The 22,260-nt window shown below is 36.4% G+C and overlaps 1 protein-coding gene across 3 annotated transcripts in view; it reads left to right on the top strand.

Moving 5' to 3' along the window:
* TRPS1 (transcriptional repressor GATA binding 1) overlaps positions 1-20,811 on the top strand; it is a 274,383-nt gene extending 253,572 nt beyond the window's left edge. For all 3 annotated transcript variants that reach the window (XM_023728164.1, XM_023728163.1, XM_004372960.2), the window contains 2 exons: positions 15,045-15,167; positions 17,884-20,811. In XM_023728164.1, coding sequence (XP_023583932.1) covers positions 15,045-15,167; positions 17,884-18,945 — 1,185 coding nt within the window. In that variant the 3' untranslated portion in view covers positions 18,946-20,811. The remainder of the gene's footprint in view (positions 1-15,044; positions 15,168-17,883) is intronic.
* Positions 20,812-22,260: the final 1,449 nt, after the last annotated feature.

Below are 22,260 nucleotides of genomic sequence, written 5' to 3'. Positions count from 1 at the left end.
GATAGGGAACCCAGGGTTGAGAAAGGATAGTGTTGACATGTCATGGGGTTGTTAACCATTGTCATAGGGCAATATGTGTACTAACTGTTTAGTGAGAAACTATTTGTTCTGTAAACCTTCATCTGAAGTACAAAAAAAAAAAAAAAGATTTATGTGAGATCAGATTGACAACAGCAACTCAAAAGGTTTGATGGGAGGCCTAGGGGACAGTGAGTTTGAAGACAACGTGATGGAATAATTTGGAAAAGGATAGTGAGAATAGCAGCATAACTGGAAGAATGTAATCAACATCACTGAATTGTACATGTAGAAATTTTTGAAATGGTGTATCTTTGGCTATGTATATTTTCACAAAAAAAAAAAATAGTCCTTCAAGGTTGATAAGGGAAAGTGTTGACTTGTTGTGGGGTTGTTAACCAATGTCGTAAAACAATATGTGTACCGACTGTTTAATGAGAAACTGTTTGTTCTGTAAACCTTCATCTAAAGTACAAGGGAAAAAAAAAGAGCTCAGCTGCTAACCAAAAGGTCAGCAGTTTGAATCCACCAGCCACTCTTTGGAAACCCTATGGGGCACTTCTACTCTGTCCTATAGGGTTGCTCTGAGTTGCAATCAACTTGACAGCAATTTTTTTTTTCATCAGAGAGATATTTTATCTTCTGAGTCAGATATAACCCTGTAACTTGGGAAGGAAGTGTGACATTCTGTTGTTTAAAAATAAAAATAAACATTGCCGTGGAGTCAATTCCAACTCATAGCGACCCTATGGGACAGAATAGAACTGCCCCATAAGGTTTCCAAGGCTGTAATATTTACGGAAGCAGACTGTCACATCTTTCTCCTGCGGAGCAGCTAATAGATACAAACCGCTGACCTTTCAGTTAGCAGCCCAGCACTTTAGACACTGTGCCAACAGGGCTTGATGTTCTAAAATACAAGACCATCAGTTTATGAATTTTTTAAGTGTATTAAAGTAGAGAACCTTGAAGCTACTTTGTTTGAAAAAAAAGTGGGTGTGTGTATACAAGCACATATTTTAAATGTGTGTGCATGTGTATATATTCAAGTATAACAAAAAAAAAACCCACTGCCGTCGAATCGATTACGACTCATAGCAACCCTATAGGATGAAGTAGAACTGCCTATAGGTTTCCAAGGCTGTAAGTCTTTTAACGAAGCCAACCGCCACATCGTTCTTTCACAGAGCAGCTGGTGGGTTCGAACCGCCGACCTTTCGGTTAGCAGCCAAGTGCTTTTAACCACTGAGCTTCCAGGGCTCGTATTCAAATATAAATTTGTAAAGTGGAGAATGTCAGTTAAATTCCAAATGGCTTCTTATGGATATAAATTTGCAGCCAATACACAAAATTAATACTTGTATACAGGTTTCTAAGTCTGAATCTATACAAATCTAAGTGAAATCAACTTTATGTGTAATCTATGTGTTAAATATCCATTGTCATATTTTATGATAATGTATAGAATTTATGAAGTGACACTGTATGAAAATAAGCAAGCTATCTGGTGCTAGAATTGAGTAATACACATGAGGGATCTACAAAACATTCCTTTACATTCTAAAAAATTTCAGAAGCCACTGATCTTCCCTCAAATTTCCATTTAGTTTTTTGGGTAAGAAATATGTGTCTTTGATACTCATAAAGCCTGTGAAAGTGAATGAGTCATCCCCAAACTGGTTTATATAATGAATGCTTAAAGGTCTTTAGGTAAGCAGTCAAAGAGAGAACGGAAGAGAGAAGGAGGGAGAGAGGAAGAAAGGACAAGAGAAAGGGAGAGGAGAGAGATATTCATGGATTTTTAAATGCATAGTTATCAATATGATAAACTTTCTTTAAGACAGTCACCTAAACGTGGGAGTTTTAGGATCACTATCCATACTTGCTTCATGTTGGAAAAATAAAATAAATATTTGTGAGTCCCTTTTTGTAAGTTTTGTACATATATACGCAAATATATAGCTATAGATATTGAGTTCCATACATGTGTACACATCAAAGATGCAGAATAAGGTGCATGGTTGGGGCTCAGCAAATGGTGGTTATTATCTAAACTACCACAATATATGTTTCGTTACCTTCAGTAGAAAGCAGGCAGATGCTCACAACATGTGGAAATTAAATATGTATTTCCCATGCATTAACTTTTTGAAAAGTTTGCTAGTGATTCTCTAGCAGTACATTTCTCTTACTTTTTTTCTTTGTTTTTATTCAGAACATACACAGATCTCTCCTATCTCAAGCTTCAGCAGTTCTGAAAAGTCCCAAAAAGAGTTTTAACATGTACTTTACTTTCTGAGACCTGATTATTCAGTGCGTACTGAAATTAAGGAAGAAAGAAGGAATTTAATGTCCATTGAGTGCCTGATATATGTCAAGCACGGTATTGGGTAGTATCCTATACATAATTATTTATGTGAATTCATTATATATGTATATAGAGTATAGAGAGAACTCTAACAATAATAAAAGTGAATCAGTAATAAACATGAATCGCAAAGTATCAATACCTTATTTTCTACCTATTTAAACTGAATAATTATTGGGCTGAAATATAAGACACTGTCTTAGGTATTCTACCACTTAAATTTTTTTTCATAGTCCTCGGTACGTGTAGTTATTCTCAACTCTCCAGGAAATTTATGCACTTTTTCCTCTTTAATATGAACATTATTGGCATTTTAGCCCCACTCATAAAACATGATACTGCTAGAATAAAAATAAAAGTAATTAGCAACATCTCAGTTCATGATAGTGCCGAGAATGTTTCAATGGAATCATTTATGTGTATATATGTAGTATATACATACATTCATACACACGCCAATATATGCCAGTTCTGTAAATTCTGCAGATTTCTCAGAAAGCTAACAATCAAGCAAACAAGGCTCATTCCTTTTCTTTTCCCTTGAAGAAGAGATAGTCTCAACATGGTACAGAAATTATTAATTTTCTTTTGCATTTTTATTTCTAATCTATGATATTTCTGACCATAGTAATGAAAATATTCATTCCTCCCAAAAGTGAAACTATTTTCAGTCAAGACTTGTTTTCTGTAACAAAGACTGCCATTTATATTTCATGAATAAAGCTACATTTTAAGTATAATCTTTCAATCATATCATGTATGTATGTGTATACAAACACACACGTATGTTTTAAGAGAACGGCTCTTTATTAAAATTGCCAGTATCTTCTGTCTCCTTCTAATAAAGGTCAATTCAAATAAGTTATTATTAATTAAGTGCCCTATACTAGGTGCAGTGCAAATTCAAAGATTGAAAAAAAATAGACCCTTCCTTCTAGACACCCTCAGTACCCTGTAGTGACTTGCATGTGTAAATAATCAGAAACCAGCACTCTATCTTAAATCGCAGCTATTTGGTGATTTAAGACAATTCAGTGTCAATTAAGCATTTCAGCGTTCCAAAAGCTAAGCTGACACATTAACTTAACAACAAAGTACGTTTTATGAAGAAAAGTAGTTTTGAAAGATTAGGGGTACATTTGTAAATGGGAAATAGCACAGGATAAGTCAAAACCAGGTCAGTTTTTTTGTTATTGTTTTCTTTTTTTTTCTTTTTGATCCTCTATGAATCTTCTTTTAAAGAAAAAAAATATTGTTATTTTGTTTGAGAGCTCGACAAATACCAGTCTTTTCTTTTCCTCGTATTACTCACAGCAGAGAGAACTATTTCTTTTAGGTAAGCCACTTTAAAAATTAATTGAGAGTAATTTGTTGCTATAATTTGTTTGCATCTTCTGCAGGGTTTGTGAACAGTTTAATATTTGGCTAGGGAAAAATATAATGTCGACAGAAAAGAAAGTATGACTATAAGGCAAGGGAAAATAAAGTTTTAGAGAAGGTACTGTGTGTTTTATATTTTCAGAGCCACTCTCATGAAATAATGTCTCTCTCGCCAGGAGTTTTGTGTCTCAGGATGTGCTGCCAGGCCTCAGTATTGGTTTCCTGATACTCTGCTCAATGTATAAAAAGTCAGAGCATAAAATGATTTTAAGTGTTCCTCCTGGTGTGAATGACTGAAGGGTAGTCTCGAGAATACTTGATGCGATGCAGTAGCCCTTGCCTTGGTATGTGATAGAGTGTGATTTAACAAACTCCAGATCACAGAGAGAACCAGGCCCGAGGAAGGCTATTGAGTGCAGTCCCCTACCCAAGACAATGGATTACCTTGAGCTGATACGGTAGTACTAGAGGGAGAACATATATTTATATATTTTCATATATATATAAACAAAGACAATCATTGCTTTCTTCTTGAGCAGCTGCAGCCAGTCCCACTAATGGAAGTGCAAAAGCAGAAACTGGCAGCGCAAGGTATGTGTTCGTTTTTACAGATGGCAGTGCAGACAAGTTGGTAATTGAAAAGGAAGTCATGTACGTGAGCTATTTGACGGGGGACAGCCTATTACAGTACTTTCCTGTGTAATTGACTGGGTGAGTTATTGAAGAGGCAGTTTTCCCATGAATAGATTTCAGTTATTACAAAATTACATCATTATTGTTAAGGAAATTCATAATTCCAAGTTGTCTTTTTAAAATAATGTTATTAAAACTTTAAAAATCAGCTTAGATTGCCCTGTCTGCGCGGTACCTCTGTAATGAAATTATCTGCTCACGTTCACTTGTGCCTGTAGTAGTCAAAGAGCTCTTATTTAAAGGCACATCTTCCATTTGAACAATGGTATAACATACCAGGCACTTATTTTAACCATAGGGAAGGTGTACTTAAACACCAATGATGTTATGTGCCCTTTGGAAATGTAAAATTGAATAAAAATGTGATAACGTTTTAAAAGAATTATTTGTAGATTCCAAAGTTAAATGACATTCAAGTTCATTTTCCATAGGAGTTGGGTTTTTTCTCCCTCGTGTCTTTAAAAGTACCAGAGAATGAAGGGAGCCCTGGTGGGGCACTGGTTAAGAGCCCAGCTGCTAACCAAAAGGTTGGCAGTTCGAATCCACCAGCCACTCCTTGGAAACCCTATGGGGCAGTTCTGCTCTGTCCTGTAGGGTCTCTATGAGTCAGAATCAACTTGACGACATCGGGATTTTTTTTTTTTAGAGAATGAAATGGTACACGAAGTATTCCCCATGTAGTCTGTCAGGTAATTAGCCAAGTTGCATACTAGGTGTTAAGGTCTCTTGTTGGCACATTTGCAGTTTTTAAATATCACTCTAACCTATTTTGACCCTCAGTGTATTTAACTCTTGTATTTCTATAGTTTTTGTTAAAATGCAGTTAAGCAGTAGTTACCATCTTTCCACTGAGCAGACTACATGCTGTGTTTTAACATCTGATCTATACTGTCTCCTCTCAACTGGATAGCCTGTAAATAGTGTTGAGAGTTAAAAATAATTTGTGTCCTTGCTGTTCTGTAATAGAAGGGAAACTGTATCACACATGAAAGTATAAAAGTAAACTCCATGGATAGATTAGGAATGTTTATGTATATATTTATGTATAATATGTTTATGTATAATAATGGGGTATTTAAAGGATGAGAAGTATCTATACAAATCTTTTCATACTTTCTGAATCCTGAGGAATTTGGCAAGATAACCTCATCTTTCAGAATTAGTAGTATTCTGTGTTTGATACCAAACATTGCAAAAGGTCTCTGTCCGGGAAAATACAAATGTGTAAAAAGCGATCCAGTAAATTGTTACCTGAACATGTGTGTTTGCAGAAGTTGTCAAAACCACAGCACCATTTTTCCTGCCCCATCTCCAGCCAAGATGAGTGCAAAATCAAACAGAAAACCCGAGTTTGCAGCTGCCCTCACATGGGGACAGACATTATCAGTGGCTAAGCCAGTGATGTCACTAATTTCTGATTTTAAACAGACGCTAATTTCACACCCTTTTTTTTTTGAGACAGTAGAATCAAAACGCATGTACTGCACCCCACCGCTCTTCGTCACCACTGTCTATCCATCAGCCAAATGCTCTGTTCTCTGGCTATGACTGTATCTATCAACCTCAAAACAGCTCATTGCTGTATCTGATTAAGAAGGAGTCATTTCTGTCTCGTACCTCAAAACTTGCATAATTTCAGTCAGCTGTTATAGGGCAGTGTAAAGAGATAAGGGTTCTTCAAAGTGAGGTTATGGTGAATTATTTTTGATAAAAATTCCCAAATCACCTCTTTAGAAATAGGGCCTCAAATGTGGTTAAGAACCCTAGCTCTGCAAAAGGGAGAGCTGGGTTTGAATTTTAGACTCACTATTTCACAGTTGGAAAATGTCTCTAAGCCTCAGTTTTCTCATCTGTAAAATGGAGGGATTGGTAAATACTAGTATGCCTGCTTCTTAGGATGGTTTCAAAGATAAATAATGAAACTAAACCTATAGTATCTTATCTTGCACAGAATAAATACTCGGTGAATATTAGCTGTTATGATGGTGACTGTTAAAAAGTCACAAAAAGTAGTCAGACAAGAGGATTGTGCCACGTATTTGATCCCCAAAATGCTTTTTAGAATATGATCCTGTCTTTTTTTGCCTGGACGTAGAGACCAGGATATATTTTTGGACATTAGATAAGTTAAAGAATCATTCTGTCTTTCACATCATCAATAAAAGGAGAATAGTAATATCTAATGCTTCACTTTGACTCTAAAATGGGATAATATACATCAGAGATTCTTAGCCTTTGGATCCACGGGCACCCGGGTACATACAAAGTCTTTGGATACATCCTGAAATTATTTTGCAAAATATTTTGCACGTTTATTTTTTCTGGGGAGAGAGTCATTAGTTTTATCAAAAGAATTTATGACTTCCCAAAAAGTTAGGAACCATTGAGGAACTACTAATACGTATGTAACTGCCTTACGCATGGTAAAGCTTCATAGACCAGTAACTGTTAGCTAATAGGAGAAGAAATGTTGATTATTGTTTGGTATTTTCTAATTCATTGAAAATAACCACCATCAGCATTATCTGTTATAAAGGCAATCCTACACAGTACATAAAATATTTTTCTCTTCAATTAAGTGCTTAGAAGCTGAGACCTTTGGACTTGAGGTTATTTCCAGAGAAGTCTCTACTCTATTACTGGTATTTTATTTTTTAGAATGTGAGATGCTCCCATAATAAACATGTTAACAATATATATTGTATAAATAACATATACAATAAATATATTGAAAGATACTCACTTCTGTGTTATTCTCAAGCCTAAGGTTGCTTAAGAGGTGCTAAGATTTTTTAACTAAGCCTCCGAAACGTTTTTTTCCCCCACTTTTCAGTGTCGGATTTTGGCACCGGCATACTAGAAAGTCCCTGTAGAGCAACTTTCTAACAATTGTTGTAGCTGAAGGAAAGGTGAAAATGGATACATGGTGGCAGAAATAGAAGCAAGGAGAGACTTGAGTAGTTATAATAATGGTTTTCACATGAAATGAAAAAAGACAGCACAGACATAAATTTTCAACTGTATCTTTAGCTGTCCAAATGCATACTTGCTGTAAATGTAGAACATTATTATGGAAACAGCCTGGGTTAGCCTGCAAAGATCTGAGTTTTTCTAGTCCTGATTCTGCCGTGTAACCTGTGTATGACATTGGATGTTTAGTTTGCTCATTTATCAAATATAAGCGTGGAGAGTTGGAGTCCCTCAGACTTATGTAATGGGTTATAAAATTCTGTGTGATAAATTTCTAAAATCTTCAGATTTGAAGAATCCATATAAATGATGTAAAATGTGGGGTGTACATTGGAAAATTTTGGTTATCCCACTCCAAGAGCTATCACTTGCATCTCAGAGGAGATGGAGCTAATGTGTGCAGATCAGCATTACCTGTGCAGTGTGCAACATCCCCTGGGGTGATGTGTCAGTGGGACAAGTCTTGGGCACGTTGTACCTGGGCCCAATGTATGATTGATTTCTAGAGTATATATTGCCTCATGCCCTGAAACAAAAGTTGTTCCATTGCTCTTAGCCAAAGGTGTCAGCTTAGTTTACACTGGTCTACATTATCATTGCTGTTGTGTTGAGGAAGTGAATTTAATAAGCAAGGTTAACAGATTTTGTTTCCAAACTCTGTAGTAGGTGATTGTAAGATGGGTTCTTGGCTGAACCTTATGGTCTCTTCAATTTTCTGACAAGGAATCTAAAGGCAAAGAGGGCTATTTTAAAAACAACCATAGACTTGCTGTACAACTCATTTTAAATGATTCTTCACAATTTTATTGGGAAACAAAAGTCAACCAGGACATTGGTAGTGATTGCTTTCTGTTGGCAGAGTTCTTTCCCCGCTCTTGCTAAACTGTTGGCCAGCTGTGCTTTTGGTAAAAATCTGGCTATTAATTATAGAGGTGTTCATTGCAAGCCACTGTCTATCTTTATTTTAGCTGCTGCCTTCTGTAGATTCTGTAGAGTCTACTGGTGTGTAGTCAGTAGACTGTTAGTTCCATGGCGTAGGGGGTGGCTTTCTGCGTCTCTTGGTGAATAATCGTGATAGGGACTAAAAAATACCATTTCTTAAACAATGATTGGGTGCCTAATATATATGACGTCATGAACATATTATTTAATTCATTTCAACTCTTTTGGTGGTGAATAGGACAATTGTTATTGATAGGACAGTATCACTGATGAGACGATAAACACAGGTGTCAACTTGTTTCTGAAATGACTGAACTATTACCCGTTTTTAAAAGGAGCACAGAGGGTAAGCTTTCTGATTATTAGATAGCTTTCAGCATTTATATGGGATTCATTCATGGGAAATGATTTGGTTTTTGTTTTGGTTTTATTTTTTTTAATCCAGAACATTTTCCACATAATTGCATGAATTAAACTGTCAATATTCATGAACAGTCTCTGTGACACTTAATTCCACTCAGTATGTTTTTAGCAGATTCTAGTGGAAACTCTGCAAGATTACTGACCATCTTTGTTTTACACATCACTGCAGTCCCAGCCTCTAGCACAGTACCAGGCACATAGTGGACACTCAGTAATTAATCCCAGAACTCAATTGAATGAAATTTACAACTGTAATCTTATTACTGCAAAATTGTACCAGAATGTTCTATCCAAGCTGCCTGTGCATTTCCCTCAAAGGATGTTTGCCAAAGACTCTTAACATGATTGAATAAACACAGAAATCATCTAAAGAGTTAAAAAATATTTGGGGGACATCCAGACTAACAGCACATATATCAAATTTCAGATTGATTCAATTTAAAATGGTTGAGATATAAAAACCATAAAAAATGTGAGTAAATAACTCTGCCTATCAAGGCTTGTTATGTAATTACATGGTTTCAGTATGGTTCTTATTCATAGAAAACTATTATAAAAGATTATTTCTGCACAAATTCTTTTACCAATGGAAACTTCGAATATCTTGGAGATGAATATCCATGTCTCTAAATGTTAAGCCACTTGAATGAGTATTTCAGTCAAATTTACTTTTTATTAATCAGATGAAATCAGTTCTTTATTAATAATGAAACTTGAAAATCTTAATTTTTTGGTTTTTGGCTAATCTTCAAATAATAAAATATAATAAGCAGTAAAAACAGCTGAACAAATTTAAAGCATTTTCTTTCTTTCTTTATATTTTTGGTCTAAAGTCACATCTGGGTTTACACATGGGCCAAATCTCAGCCCAGAATGATATGTAACTAAGGATTTTCCCCAAAAGCAAAACTTGCACGGGAAGCTTTGAGAATAATTGAACTCTCGTTACACTCATACAGGGGTTAGCTGTGAACCTAAAGATTAAAGTTTTTTTTTTTTCTTAGATAATTATTTAGTCATTATTATTTGTTGGTTTAGTCCAATGCAGGAAATAGTGTGTGTGTGCATATGTATATGTTGACTTTGAACTGTTCTTATACAAAAATGGGTGCATCATTTTCTGTTTCAAATCCTGGGGTGGATGATTGTCACCTTAGATTGCTGTTAGGAAAATCTGTATTGTGATTATGATACGCTTGAAATGTGGAAAGGAAACAAGTAATCGGAAGAATTGCAGTAATTATCGCTGAAAAGCACTTGGTAGGCCAGTCACCAACTTTGCCTCAAAATTCCTTGCAATGAAATGTGCTTATCATCACCCTTCCTTTTTCACACCGGAAATTACCAGACAACAGAAAATAGCATAGACGCAGCACAAATACGACCTAAAAACTGCTAGTCAAATCATTAAAAATTTGGTGGAAAAACAGTAATTTCATCAAATTATTGATTCCAGAATGTTTTCTGTAGAAATTTTTAGTTGAGGTGACTGTCGTGTATATTTGGGGTTTTGGCTGACCTTTCTTCACTGTTGCTCTTCATTGAGCCCACCTAAATAGAAGTGGAAGGTAAACTTAGAGAAGTTCAGGGGCAGAGAATGCTACAACGGTGTTGTGGCTTTAGATATGTGAGCGTAGCTTTCCCTCAGTCTGAGAGGAGATTAAGAATCATGCTAAATATGCCCCTCATTTGTGTCATTGGTGTTAAACAAACAAACGAAATAAAAAACAAACCCATTGCTGTCAAGTCAATCCCGACTCATAGGACCCTGTAGGACAGAGTAGAACTGCCTCATGGGCTTTCCAAGGCTGTGGTCTTTATAGAAGCAGACTGCCTCATTTTTCTCCCACGGAGCAGCTAGTGGATTTGAACCTCCAGCCTTTCAGTTAGCAGTCAAGTGTGCTTTAAACCACTGCAGTACCAGGGCCCCTCTTACTGGTGTTGTCCACCGGCTCCTTATTCCTGTGATTTGCTCTTCCAACAGTGTCCTTAAACGTATGACCCATAATTCTCCCCTCTCCCGCACAAGATCAAATACAAATACTATCTCTTAAAAACAGTTTGTAGGAAAAGAGGAAAAATCATATTATTTAAACACACACATACATATATACGCATATAGAACCATCAGCAATGTATGAGTGTACTGATGTAAATCAAGGAGATATGAGGAGAAATAAAGGTCACTTCTACCTCACCTTATTTCTGTGGTTATAGCAAGTACCTGGCATTAGCCGTCTCTTAGAAATAAGTTTAGAGGACTGGAAAATTAATTTTCTTGATTTTATCTTCAACAACATGATCAGCCATCAACAAAATGTATTTGTCAACCTAACTGGAAGACATTTAAACAATATATTAAAAAAGAACACCAGAAACTTTTTGTTTGTTTGTTTTAAAATTAAGAGTGAATGCTAATGATAAAAGTAATAGCAAGCAAGTTTATTTTCAACTCTATTCATTATGAGCCACTCAAGACAGAGCACTAACCTGGGTAGCTTATAACTTGGAATATTTGATGAATTTTAGGAGACGTGATTTCTGTCCTAAACAAACATAGTATAAAGGAGAATGACAAAATATTTTAAAACTCTGTCATGCATGATAAGCTATGAATGAAATAAGTCTTTAGTGCTTTTCTTTTTCTTTAACAAGGCCAACGTTTTTAAAAAGTGAGGTGGGAGGGGCTTCTCCTTGGCCTTTTTTTGGCAGCAGACTTCTTCTCTGCACTTGATTGGGCTAAGGATGCTGATAGCTTCAAAAGAAATGCCTTACTGTGTCCAGCCAGGTTACATTATACACAGACCTTTCATCTGTGTTGTAGCTTTGAAAGACATGACATGGTTCTACGGTCACACAGGTAGGGACGCTATCAACTTCTTCCACCTTCTCTGTTGCTTCTGGGAATTCCACGTGCACCAAAAATAAGGTTCTGTAATGCTTACCAAAGTGCTAAATTTGTTTAGATGGGAGGTAACTACGTGTGAAATACTTCTCACCTACCTCCCACTCTCCACCCCCACGTAAGCAAGCTCCTATTGAATTCTAGGTGTGAACACCTAGTTATTTCACTCTGACTCAACTTTCCATTCTCGTATTTGATAAGATTGGTACCAATGAAATACATTTGATAATATTCAACAATATCTGTTAAGCATATCTCAAATGCTCAGTACTAGGTTGAGGAGATGAACTTAAAAAATAAAACTAACAAAATTTTTTTCTTTTACAAGAGAAGAATAAAATCCCCTTGACAGAGAGCCTACTTACTGAGCATTTTCCATGTCCCTGGCACTGTTCCTGGTGGCGCAGTGGTTAAGAGCTACGGCTGCTAACCAAAAAGGTCGGCAGTTAAATCCACCAGCCGCTCCTTGGAAACCCTGAGGGGCAGTTCTACTCTGTCCTATAGGGTCGCTATGAGTTGGAATCAACTCCACGGCAACGGGTTGGCACTGTTCTAATTGCATTCATTAACCGGCATAGTACTCAAAGCAGCTCACACTTCAGAGATGGAAAATTTAAGCATAGAGAGGTTAAGCAACTCGCTCAGAGTTGCATCTAGCAAAGGGCAGAGACAAGTTTTGAATACAAGTAGTCAGAGTCCTAAATCTGATTATTAACCTCCATGCTATACTGACTCTCAGAGTAAGTGAATTCAAAGTGCCCCTGATATATTTAAAATAAGATATACTTCACCTAAAATGCAACAGCCTTTACTGGAGCACAAGGACTGCTTAAAGCAAGATGTGCCTGTGGAAACTAGTGCTGTAATTTCAGGATTTTCCCTCTAACTAATGGAGGGCATTTTCTTTGCAAGAGAATTAAGCACAAAATTGTGCAAGGGTTGAAACACTCGCTGAAATCAGGATTACACCCACTTTGGCATGCTGTGTCAAGCACCCAGGGCATAAGGAAAGAAAAGCAGGCTGGAATGAATGGTTACACATTCAAGTTTGAGACTCAGCCATATATATGTGGTTAGTTTCCAAATGGACGTTTCCATTGCCTTCATGTGGATGAAGTTGGTGTTTATTTGTCAGATGTGTTATTTAGATCAGGATCTCTGGTGGCGCAGTGTTTAAAGTGCTTGGCTGTTAACCAAAAGGTTGGCAGTTCAAACTCACCAGCCACTCCGTGGGAGAAAGATGTGGCAGTCTGCTTCCGTAAAGATTTACAGCCTTGGAAACCCTTTGGGGCTGTTCTACTCTGTCCTATAGGGTCGCTATGAATCGGAATGGACTCAACAGCAGTGGGCTTGGTGTTTTTGTTTTGTTTTGTTTTTGGTTATTTAGATCTAGGAAAAAAGACTTGCATGGCCCCGGGGAAGTTTCACAGTTATAACCTAACTAGGCTGCCCAACTTACTTTCTATAATGGGGGCCCCAGAGTGTTTGATACACACCACCTTTAATAATTCATTGACTTTCAGGAAGCAGCAGCCTCTACTTGTGCAGGAGTTCCCCACTGGGACTTGTTGTGGACTGACACCCATCCACCATTTGGTGTGGCTCTTACTGAGAGTTAGAAACATGTGGTACATTCCTGGTTCTGACTTGGGGGGAGGGAGAAAAAGGGGAGCCAGGGATTATCTTTGTGAAAAATCTAGCTTTTATTACATCACCTAAAGTAGCACAACCTGCTACGCTAATGAAATCGTGTTCTTGGTTTAAAAGGGCAGTTGTTAGCCTGACTGTGCTCACTGAAAACATTCCCCCAATCTTGTTAAATTATTGCTCTCATTTCAGATTTTTATGGCTGTGCAGTTTACCAGCCTTCATTTCTTTACGTTTCATTCATTTTCCTTGTATTGATGATTAATGGAGGATGTCGAATGTTAGAGTGAGCAGGCATCAGCAATTGCAAGATCATAATTAGTTTAGCTGACGAGGGCCTCTGATAGCACTTGCATCTGGATGGAAAAATTACCCTATAGGGAACTGGCTGCTCACCAGGTCTTTTTAGTGATACATTGTGAAACACCCGATGAATCAAATGCCCTTTCAATGCCAAGAAAGTGTTCCAGTCTTGAAGCCAAAATTATGTCTGCAGAAAGCTTTCCATTTGAAATGTATCAGAGTACAATTATAACCATTGTATTTTCTTGGCAGGGATACCACTCTCCTACAGTATGGACTCCAGAGTTAAATAAATTGCCTAAATTTTATGAATCCTTGAAATTTTGACTTACAGTGTTTGTAATTTTAAATTTATAATAAAATTGGGTTCCAGCAAGACTTTTTCCATTCCTTATCTACCATGGATATTTTATCATTAAAGGCTTTGCTTCCTAGAGAAAGTAGAGCCAAGTTGCAATGCAGACTGGCTTTTTGCTGCAGAAGAATTCCATTTCCTGCCTGTTAGTGTTTGTGCCTACAAATACAGCCTGACTTTTGTTTAAATGAGAAGTTTAATGCAGTCATTACTTGATAGCAAGAATGGAACAAGCAGTACTAATTATCTACTTTTAAATATCCTTAGATGATTTTTGAATCTCGTGATTACTGAATTCAGGCTACTAAAATGGATTTGTATTTGGAATCCGCTTGTGACGTCCAAGTTAAATAAGATAAATAGCCATTGATGGGACTATGTTGTCTGGCTTAAGCAGGCACCTCATAGGGGTTTTCGTTAGTAATACTGTACTTCTTGTTGGCAGAAGTTTCCACCGGTCCTGTCAGCTTTGGGAAATAGAGGGTGTTCTCGTTCCGATTTTAAAATTGCAAACGAAAGACCAGAATCAAATGTTTTATATTCTCTTAATTACGTTACATAAATGACATACAAAAAGATACAGATCACGTTGAATTTTAAATGGTTCATATGCTGCATTTATTCCAAGCTCAGCTGTATTTTAAAGCTAAGGTAGCACGTGCTCCTCCTTTTCCAAAGTATATTAAACATATTGCCATGTTCTGTCTTTCGGCTTATGTTTTGACACTTTTAAAAGGTGTATTTTAGGAGTCAGCATTACGGAGCCATCATTAAAGGCACCAAACCCAAAGTTCAAAAAGTTAAAGCTGTTTCTGTGAAAAGCCTTTGGTGTTCCACACACCTCATCCATCACTGTAGGTTTAATTATAATGAAAATCAGTGGTGCCTTATTAAACACAATTGAACCTGACCTCATTATGGGCAGTGTGGTTTTATACTGTCATTGTAGCTAGTCCAAAGACAAAACTCCTGGGTTGATTTGGTCTAACTCCACTGATCACGTGACTCACCTCTGACCTTGTGTTTTTTTTCCATTTCAGAGGCGGAGAGGCTCGGGTGTTTTTTGTGCCAATTGCCTGACCACAAAGACCTCTCTCTGGCGAAAGAATGCAAATGGCGGATATGTATGCAATGCGTGTGGCCTCTACCAGAAGCTTCACTCGGTAAGAACTTGTTAGTTTGTTTCAGGAAAAGCTTTATAAGGCAGCACTGGCCTGGTCTGCGGTGTGATAAGTACCAATCCCTGATCTGCAATGCCTGCCCCCTCAGGGTTGTTTAATACAGTCACTTAGAGTGCACATGTGATTTATGGTAAAGAGGGCTTGGATGTTATGGTGAGATACCTTTGAGATCATTAGTAATGCATTATGCTTCTTTTGATATAAAAGAGGAAAATGATTGATTTCTGGGAACTTCACGTAACAGTCCCATTAATGGTTGTCAGAATAAAGTGAAATTTATTTAGGCAGGAAAAAGAAACCTCCCTTCAAAGTTTCAAAAATACACAAACATTTTTAAAAATAAAAAAACTCTCGAATGGTCAGTATAAAATATAGGGCAGGGAAGGAATTCTTATTTTCCAGTTTATCTTCAGAATTATAAGTGTCACCTTGGCTGCTTTGGGAGATGAGAGGAAGGTCGGGTACATTCAAAAGTGCAGGGCTTCCAGTGGGTATTTAGGTGGGATGTCTGAGTCCCGTTATCATACATGAAGGTATGTAAGGTGCAGTAGTGCTTTGTGTTTTAAGAACTCTTGCTAGCTTCTTTCCTATGGGTCACCGAGGTACTGCGATTTTTTTCCCCTAAAATTTTAGTTAAAATTGTCCATAAAATTCAAACTCACAAATCCCCTATTTGAATATGCATTTGACTTTCTGAAAGATATTGCTTAGTGTAGAAAGTTTATCTGACGACAAGAGCAGACCTTAAAATAGGAATACCCCATTTAGAAATCTGTTTCTCTCTGCCTTTTTCATTTCGTGTGGCATTTTACCATAGCTCTTAGCACAATCCAGTGAAAAGATTACAGCTACAGAGAATACAGTTTTAGACAAAAAGTCCTCATAAATGAACCGCTGGAAGTACTCTTTAAAAAATGTATGCTGCCAACAATACTAATTGGTGGTAAACTAAAAAACTTAGTTATTAGCATGTAGCTAGTAGAAAGATTCCCCCTCCTCCCCATCACTTTACTTTCTTTTTAACCCTCACCGTTTAAGCACAGCAATAAGCTTCCATTTAATGAGCACTGACATTAATGATTTTAATTGAACTGTAGCCAATCATAGGCAAAGAATTAATTAAACTACTGCTGTGGTATGTTATGATAATTTAACCACTGATACAAACAAAACTCCTTTATAAAATTATTTTTAATATTTATCTCTCCAGAGACAAGATATATTCAGTTTTGAACTTTTTTAAACCATAATTGAAATGCATAAAGGTTGTGCTCATATTTCATGTCAAAGACTGCCCCAGAAGTTATGGAAGTTTTTTAAAAAGTTTTAATGCAAATTTCAGATTTCTCTATAACATCGAGATTAAATACCACATATTTTTAACTACAAATATGAACTCTATAAATATGAACAGTCTGAACAAAATAAATGCATGTGTCATATCCAAGAGATGTGGCATTGTCATTCTGATACCAGTAATTGAATTGCTAAGAACAAGCATACTATCTTTCTTTTCTTCGAAGTACCTTTGTGATAATAGAAAATTCCAAAAATAATTAATTTTGTATTGTGTTTAATATGTAAAAGGTATTCCCTTACATTAAGGTGCATCTTAGGAATAGTTCACAAATTTTATATATATGTATATATATTTATTTATCTGTGTATCTATTTGTTTATATTTTTATGTAGCAGTTATTTCCTGATTTCAGTAATCTTTTAGAAAAAGCAGAATTTAGCCCACTGAAAGATTCTCTGTCAAAATTGTTAATCTGTAAATAGGCACTACTTTATCAGACTTAGTCACTTCATTTTATAAATCAAAGTTAGAGTTCTTGCAGTAAGCAAGTAAAGTTTTTATTATAGTCTTATCCATGGATTTTCATCATATGGTATAAACACCTGTTGAACGTGCACGTAATTACCAATCATATAATGCTTAAGCTGAGTAAAAGTCCGCATTTACTTTTAAGTACAGAGTAGTGTGACAGATCAGTTATTTGAACCAAGGCCACACATGAATTTAGATTTTCAACATAAAACAAATGCTTCACCTGTTAACAGGTTAAATCTTCCATAGCTAATATAAAATACTGTTAAAGAAAGAGAAATTAAGAGAGAGAGATTTAAAAAAAAAAAAAAGACTCACTTTATTGGCTTTGATTATCTTTACCTCTTTCCTTAAAATTCAGTTTTTCTTTGATTATTCATGCTCTGATAGTTAATATTTTTATAGTCATACTTGAAATTATATATGAAGCATGCATAATTTTTCCACTGTTGTCGTTAATACATATCTTCTGTGTTACCCTGTTGACATCTTAGTGTGTGACTCAAAAGTTGAGAAATATTTCAGAAAAGCACATTTCCACTTCTTCAGCTAACTTTTCTACACAATTTTATTACTAAATGATGCAATCCCAAAACCTGTGGAGCTTGAAAAAGTTGTTTTCAAATAGATTATCATTTTCAGTCTTCTCTGCAAAGATGGGCATGATTTAATTAGGCTAACATAGTGTGCCTTGGTTACTTCCCCTATCCTGCTTAGAGCAAAAGGAGGAGATTTAGTAAATCTATAACATAAATCCTATCCTTGCTTTGAACTAAAACATGGTTTATATTTGTGAGGGATTTTTAATGAAGTTTAATGTATTTCTTAATGTTTCCCTTTTATGTATTGTGTGTGTGTTCTCTGCAGACTCCCAGACCTTTAAACATCATTAAACAAAACAATGGTGAGCAGATAATTAGGAGAAGAACAAGAAAGCGCCTTAACCCAGAGGCACTTCAGGCTGAGCAGCTCAACAAACAGCCAAGGGGTAGCAGTGAGGAGCAGGTCAATGGAAGCCCGTTAGAGAGGAGATCGGAAGATCATTTAACTGAAGGTCACCAGAGAGAAATTCCTCTCCCAAGCCTGAGTAAATATGAAGCCCAGGGCTCATTGACTAAAAGCCATTCTGCTCAGCAGCCAGTCCTGGTCAGCCAAACTCTGGATATTCACAAAAGGATGCAACCTTTGCACATTCAGATAAAATCTCCTCAGGAAAGTACTGGAGACCCAGGAAATAGTTCATCCGTCTCTGAAGGGAAAGGAAGTTCTGAGAGAGGCAGTCCCATAGAAAAGTACATGAGACCTGCAAAACACCCAAATTATTCACCACCAGGCAGCCCTATTGAAAAGTACCAGTACCCACTTTTTGGACTTCCCTTTGTACATAATGACTTCCAGAGTGAAGCTGATTGGCTGCGGTTCTGGAGTAAATATAAGCTCTCCGTTCCTGGGAATCCGCACTACTTGAGTCATGTGCCTGGCCTACCAAATCCTTGCCAAAACTATGTGCCTTATCCCACCTTCAATCTGCCTCCTCATTTTTCAGCTGTTGGATCAGACAATGACATTCCTCTAGATTTGGCGATCAAGCATTCCAGACCTGGGCCAACTGCAAACGGTGCCTCCAGGGAGAAAACCAAGGCACCATCCAATGGAAAAAATGAAGGTCCCTTGAATGTAGTAAAAACAGAGAAAGTTGATAGAAGTACTCAAGATGAACTTTCAACAAAATGTGTGCACTGTGGCATTGTCTTTCTGGATGACGTGATGTATGCTTTGCATATGAGTTGCCATGGTGAGAATGGACCTTTCCAGTGCAGCATATGCCAGCATCTTTGCACGGACAAATATGACTTCACAACTCATATCCAGAGGGGCCTACATAGGAACAATGCACAAGCGGAAAAAAATGGAAAACCTAAAGAGTGAAACCTTAGCACTTAGCACAATTAAATAGAAATAGGTTTTCTTGATGGGAATTCAATAGCTTGTAATGTCTTATGAAGACCTATTAAAAAAGAAAAAGAAAGGAAAAAAAAAAAAAAAACTTCATAGAGCCTGCCTTATCCAACATGAAATTCCCTTCTTTTAGTATTCTTTCTTTTGATGAGTAGGTTACCAAGATAAAAAAGTGAGACAGATGGTCAGTGAGAAAGAATGAGAGATGGCAAACAGTCATTTTTTTGGAATCCAGTAAGCCAAAACCATCTTGGCTTCTATGTACTGGGGAAATGATCCATGTGAAATATCACCAGACTGTAATTATTATGGAGCCTTAGGGGTGCAGTGGTTAAAAGTGCTTGGCTGCTAACCAAAAGGTTGGCGGTTCGAACCCATTATGTTTGTAAAGACAGAGCTAAAAGTTCTAGAATTTGAAAGGGTTTCCATATTGTGATACTACAGCAGTATTGGGCTGGCCCATTGGCCCGTTTGTTAAAAAACTTATAAATTGTTGCCTAAATTTAGAAGTATCGTGAAATCCTAGGCAGATGAGAGATGGAATCTCCAGGACAGTGAAAGGAAAATGGCACCCCCTCAAATCAGTCCCCTTTCATTGACCGTGTTTCAGATTTAGACCTAGAAATGTGAGCTGTGGTTAGGTGTGAGAGAGCAGCAAGAAAAGTGACAGATGGTTGCACAATGGTTTTGGTTGGCTAGCCCTGCCTGTACATACACATGCACACCCTCTCTGTTTTTGTCCTTTAGATGTTCAAATACTCGGTAGTCCTTTTGTTTGCAATTTAGGTTCATATTGTCCAAATATATATGCATTTTTAAAAACAATGTCCTCAATGCTTACGTAGTATTTTTTTTTTTTTTTTAATTTTAGCCAGGTATTTCTCTCTTGTATGTGACGAACCAGTTGGGATTTGTTTTTTAAGCCTCCTCTTGGTGGCATATCTCACTTGGCACATTATGACTAAAGGAATCCCCCTCAGTTCAAAAGATTAGATGTATACAAAAGTCACACCATGGGCTTAATTTGTTTCGAACACAAGGTATTTCTCCACAAGGTAACCTGCTGTATTTATTTATTTTCTTTTGGTTAAATATGATTTCCAAACTTTGTGGTCAGGCAGAGTCTAAGGTTTCGTTACCACAGACTGACAGTTGGTATATGTACCGATCAATCCCTTCAGTAGATTTATACAGGTTTAGTTAAATAGCATTAAATAGGATTCTTCGAAGTATGTCTTCATAGTACTTTTAATACTTAAGGCTTTGTAAAACTATCCATGAAGGGAAAGCTCCTCAGCATAACTGCTCAGGGAAATAGGGCTAAATAACTGAAAATTAAATAATTGGTTAAAGGTGCTGTTAGTCGAGCCTCAATGCTTGCTACAAGGATGTATGTACAAGGACTGACTTTCATAATTGCATTATATTGTCCCAACCAGTAGTTTATTTTTTGCCACGGAGATGTAGAAGATATTACAAGCTACTGGATGCACTGTCAGATTAACTTATTTCATTAAAGAAGTTGGGAGAACAAATAGGAAAAAAAACTTATTTTTCTAGTAAATATTAATGTATTACATTTCAAATAATGGTGCCTGACATATTGAATAATTATTTTCTACAGTGTACGTATGCAACAAAGATATTCCATCATGCATTAGAGTCAGTTCTGGCTCTGCCTAGCTGTTTACATTTGCAAATGTAGCAAACAAGGTAATGAAGCAACTATTTCTATTGCGGTAGATATCTTTTGTGTGTGTGTGTGTGTGTGCATTAAAGTTGTAAACGGTAACATGAAACAATGAAAGTTCTTGACAACAGTATGGAAAACAAGAAGGAAATGAAAATATTTTTATGCCTACTTAGGAAAAAAAAGGGTAGCACTATTCATTCCAAGTACTTTTTTTTTTTTTTTTAATTTTTAAGCTCTTAACTCACATTGTTATGCTTAAAATGATAAACATATATCCTCTTTTTATTGCTTTGTCTATGTTTCAGATGAAACATTTCAGAAATTATTTTGATAAGTGCTGCTGGAATCTGCAGCACTGATGTTTTTATTGCATTCTGTAGTTGCATTTGCACTCCATTTTTACATTAATTTGCAATTGCTTTGTATTGTTTCGTTTTGTTTGGGTTTTGTTGCTTTTTCACAGTGCCGGGTCTTTGTTTCTTAATGTTGGATGGCAGGTAGCATTTGCCCAGTTGGTGACTGTTGCAGTGAATGAAGTTAAAAGTGTCTTTCTGACGTTGTGTTGTCATTTCCATTCTTGTATTTTCATTTTCCTGTTTAAAACGAGAGAGAGAGAAATCAGGACTAAGTCCTCTGCTTCGGTTTCATTGTTAAAGGGCCCCATTCTTATCCCACAAGTCACGTAGCTCTAATGTTCACATAAACCTAAATAAGGAGGTGGAATGAGGAGCTTTGACATTAAAATTATATGACATAATTGATCTTTCTTAGGAACTTTGATGAATGCATCTCAAAATGTATAGGCAGACTTCAGAGGTGGAAATTAAAGATCTAAAAAAGAGAAGATTTCCCAAACAACGAAACAGTATTTATTTATTTTTTAGTAAAAAGTATAAAAACGAAGTACACTTTTGGCAGTTCTCAAGCGACTTTACCTGTGGACTGCTCAAGTCGGCAAAATACCAGAAGTTTGGTTAACTTGGATGGTATTACAGGTATTGGGCAAAACTACTTCTTCAGTAATTTCTCCAGTGTGTTAAACATAAATAGGCTGTTCATGTTTGACATGCATATCTTTTTTTTTTTTTTTTTTCTTTCTCAGACATGATAGCAATGACTAGCGTTGGAAAATACATATCAGTGTTCCTGGAATATTTTTGGTCAGCCTACTTTCAGTAGAATATTCTTGGATAGCATTGACATCATAGATCCTACTCCATACTCCTCTTATTATTATTTTCATTTTTGCTTTCTCTTTTATACATATGTTGATGGGGACAGAATGGGCTTTTAAAAAGACTAAAATTTATAACACTAAAATAGCCCTTTTTTTTTTTTTTAATCTATTAAAGCCTTTGTTCCATCTCTGGTATTTTTTTGTTTTAATATTTTTTGAATAATTTTAAAGTGTGATTTTAAATGACCTACTTAGGTACTTAACCTTTTTTTTTTTTTATTTGGAGAACTTTCAAGATGATTTAGGAATTTTCCCTCTTGGAAACAGCTTCCCTGAGGATGAAAACTATACGCTAGCTAAAATCGTTATGTCATTTAAAAGCTGTAGGTCTTTTAAAATCATTATTCGGGTATAT

The sequence above is a fragment of the Trichechus manatus genome, unplaced genomic scaffold (assembly GCF_000243295.1).
Source record: "Trichechus manatus latirostris isolate Lorelei unplaced genomic scaffold, TriManLat1.0 scaffold00022, whole genome shotgun sequence".
NCBI classification, from domain to species: Eukaryota; Metazoa; Chordata; class Mammalia; order Sirenia; family Trichechidae; genus Trichechus; species Trichechus manatus.
This window is presented reverse-complemented; position numbering and strand designations above follow the sequence as displayed.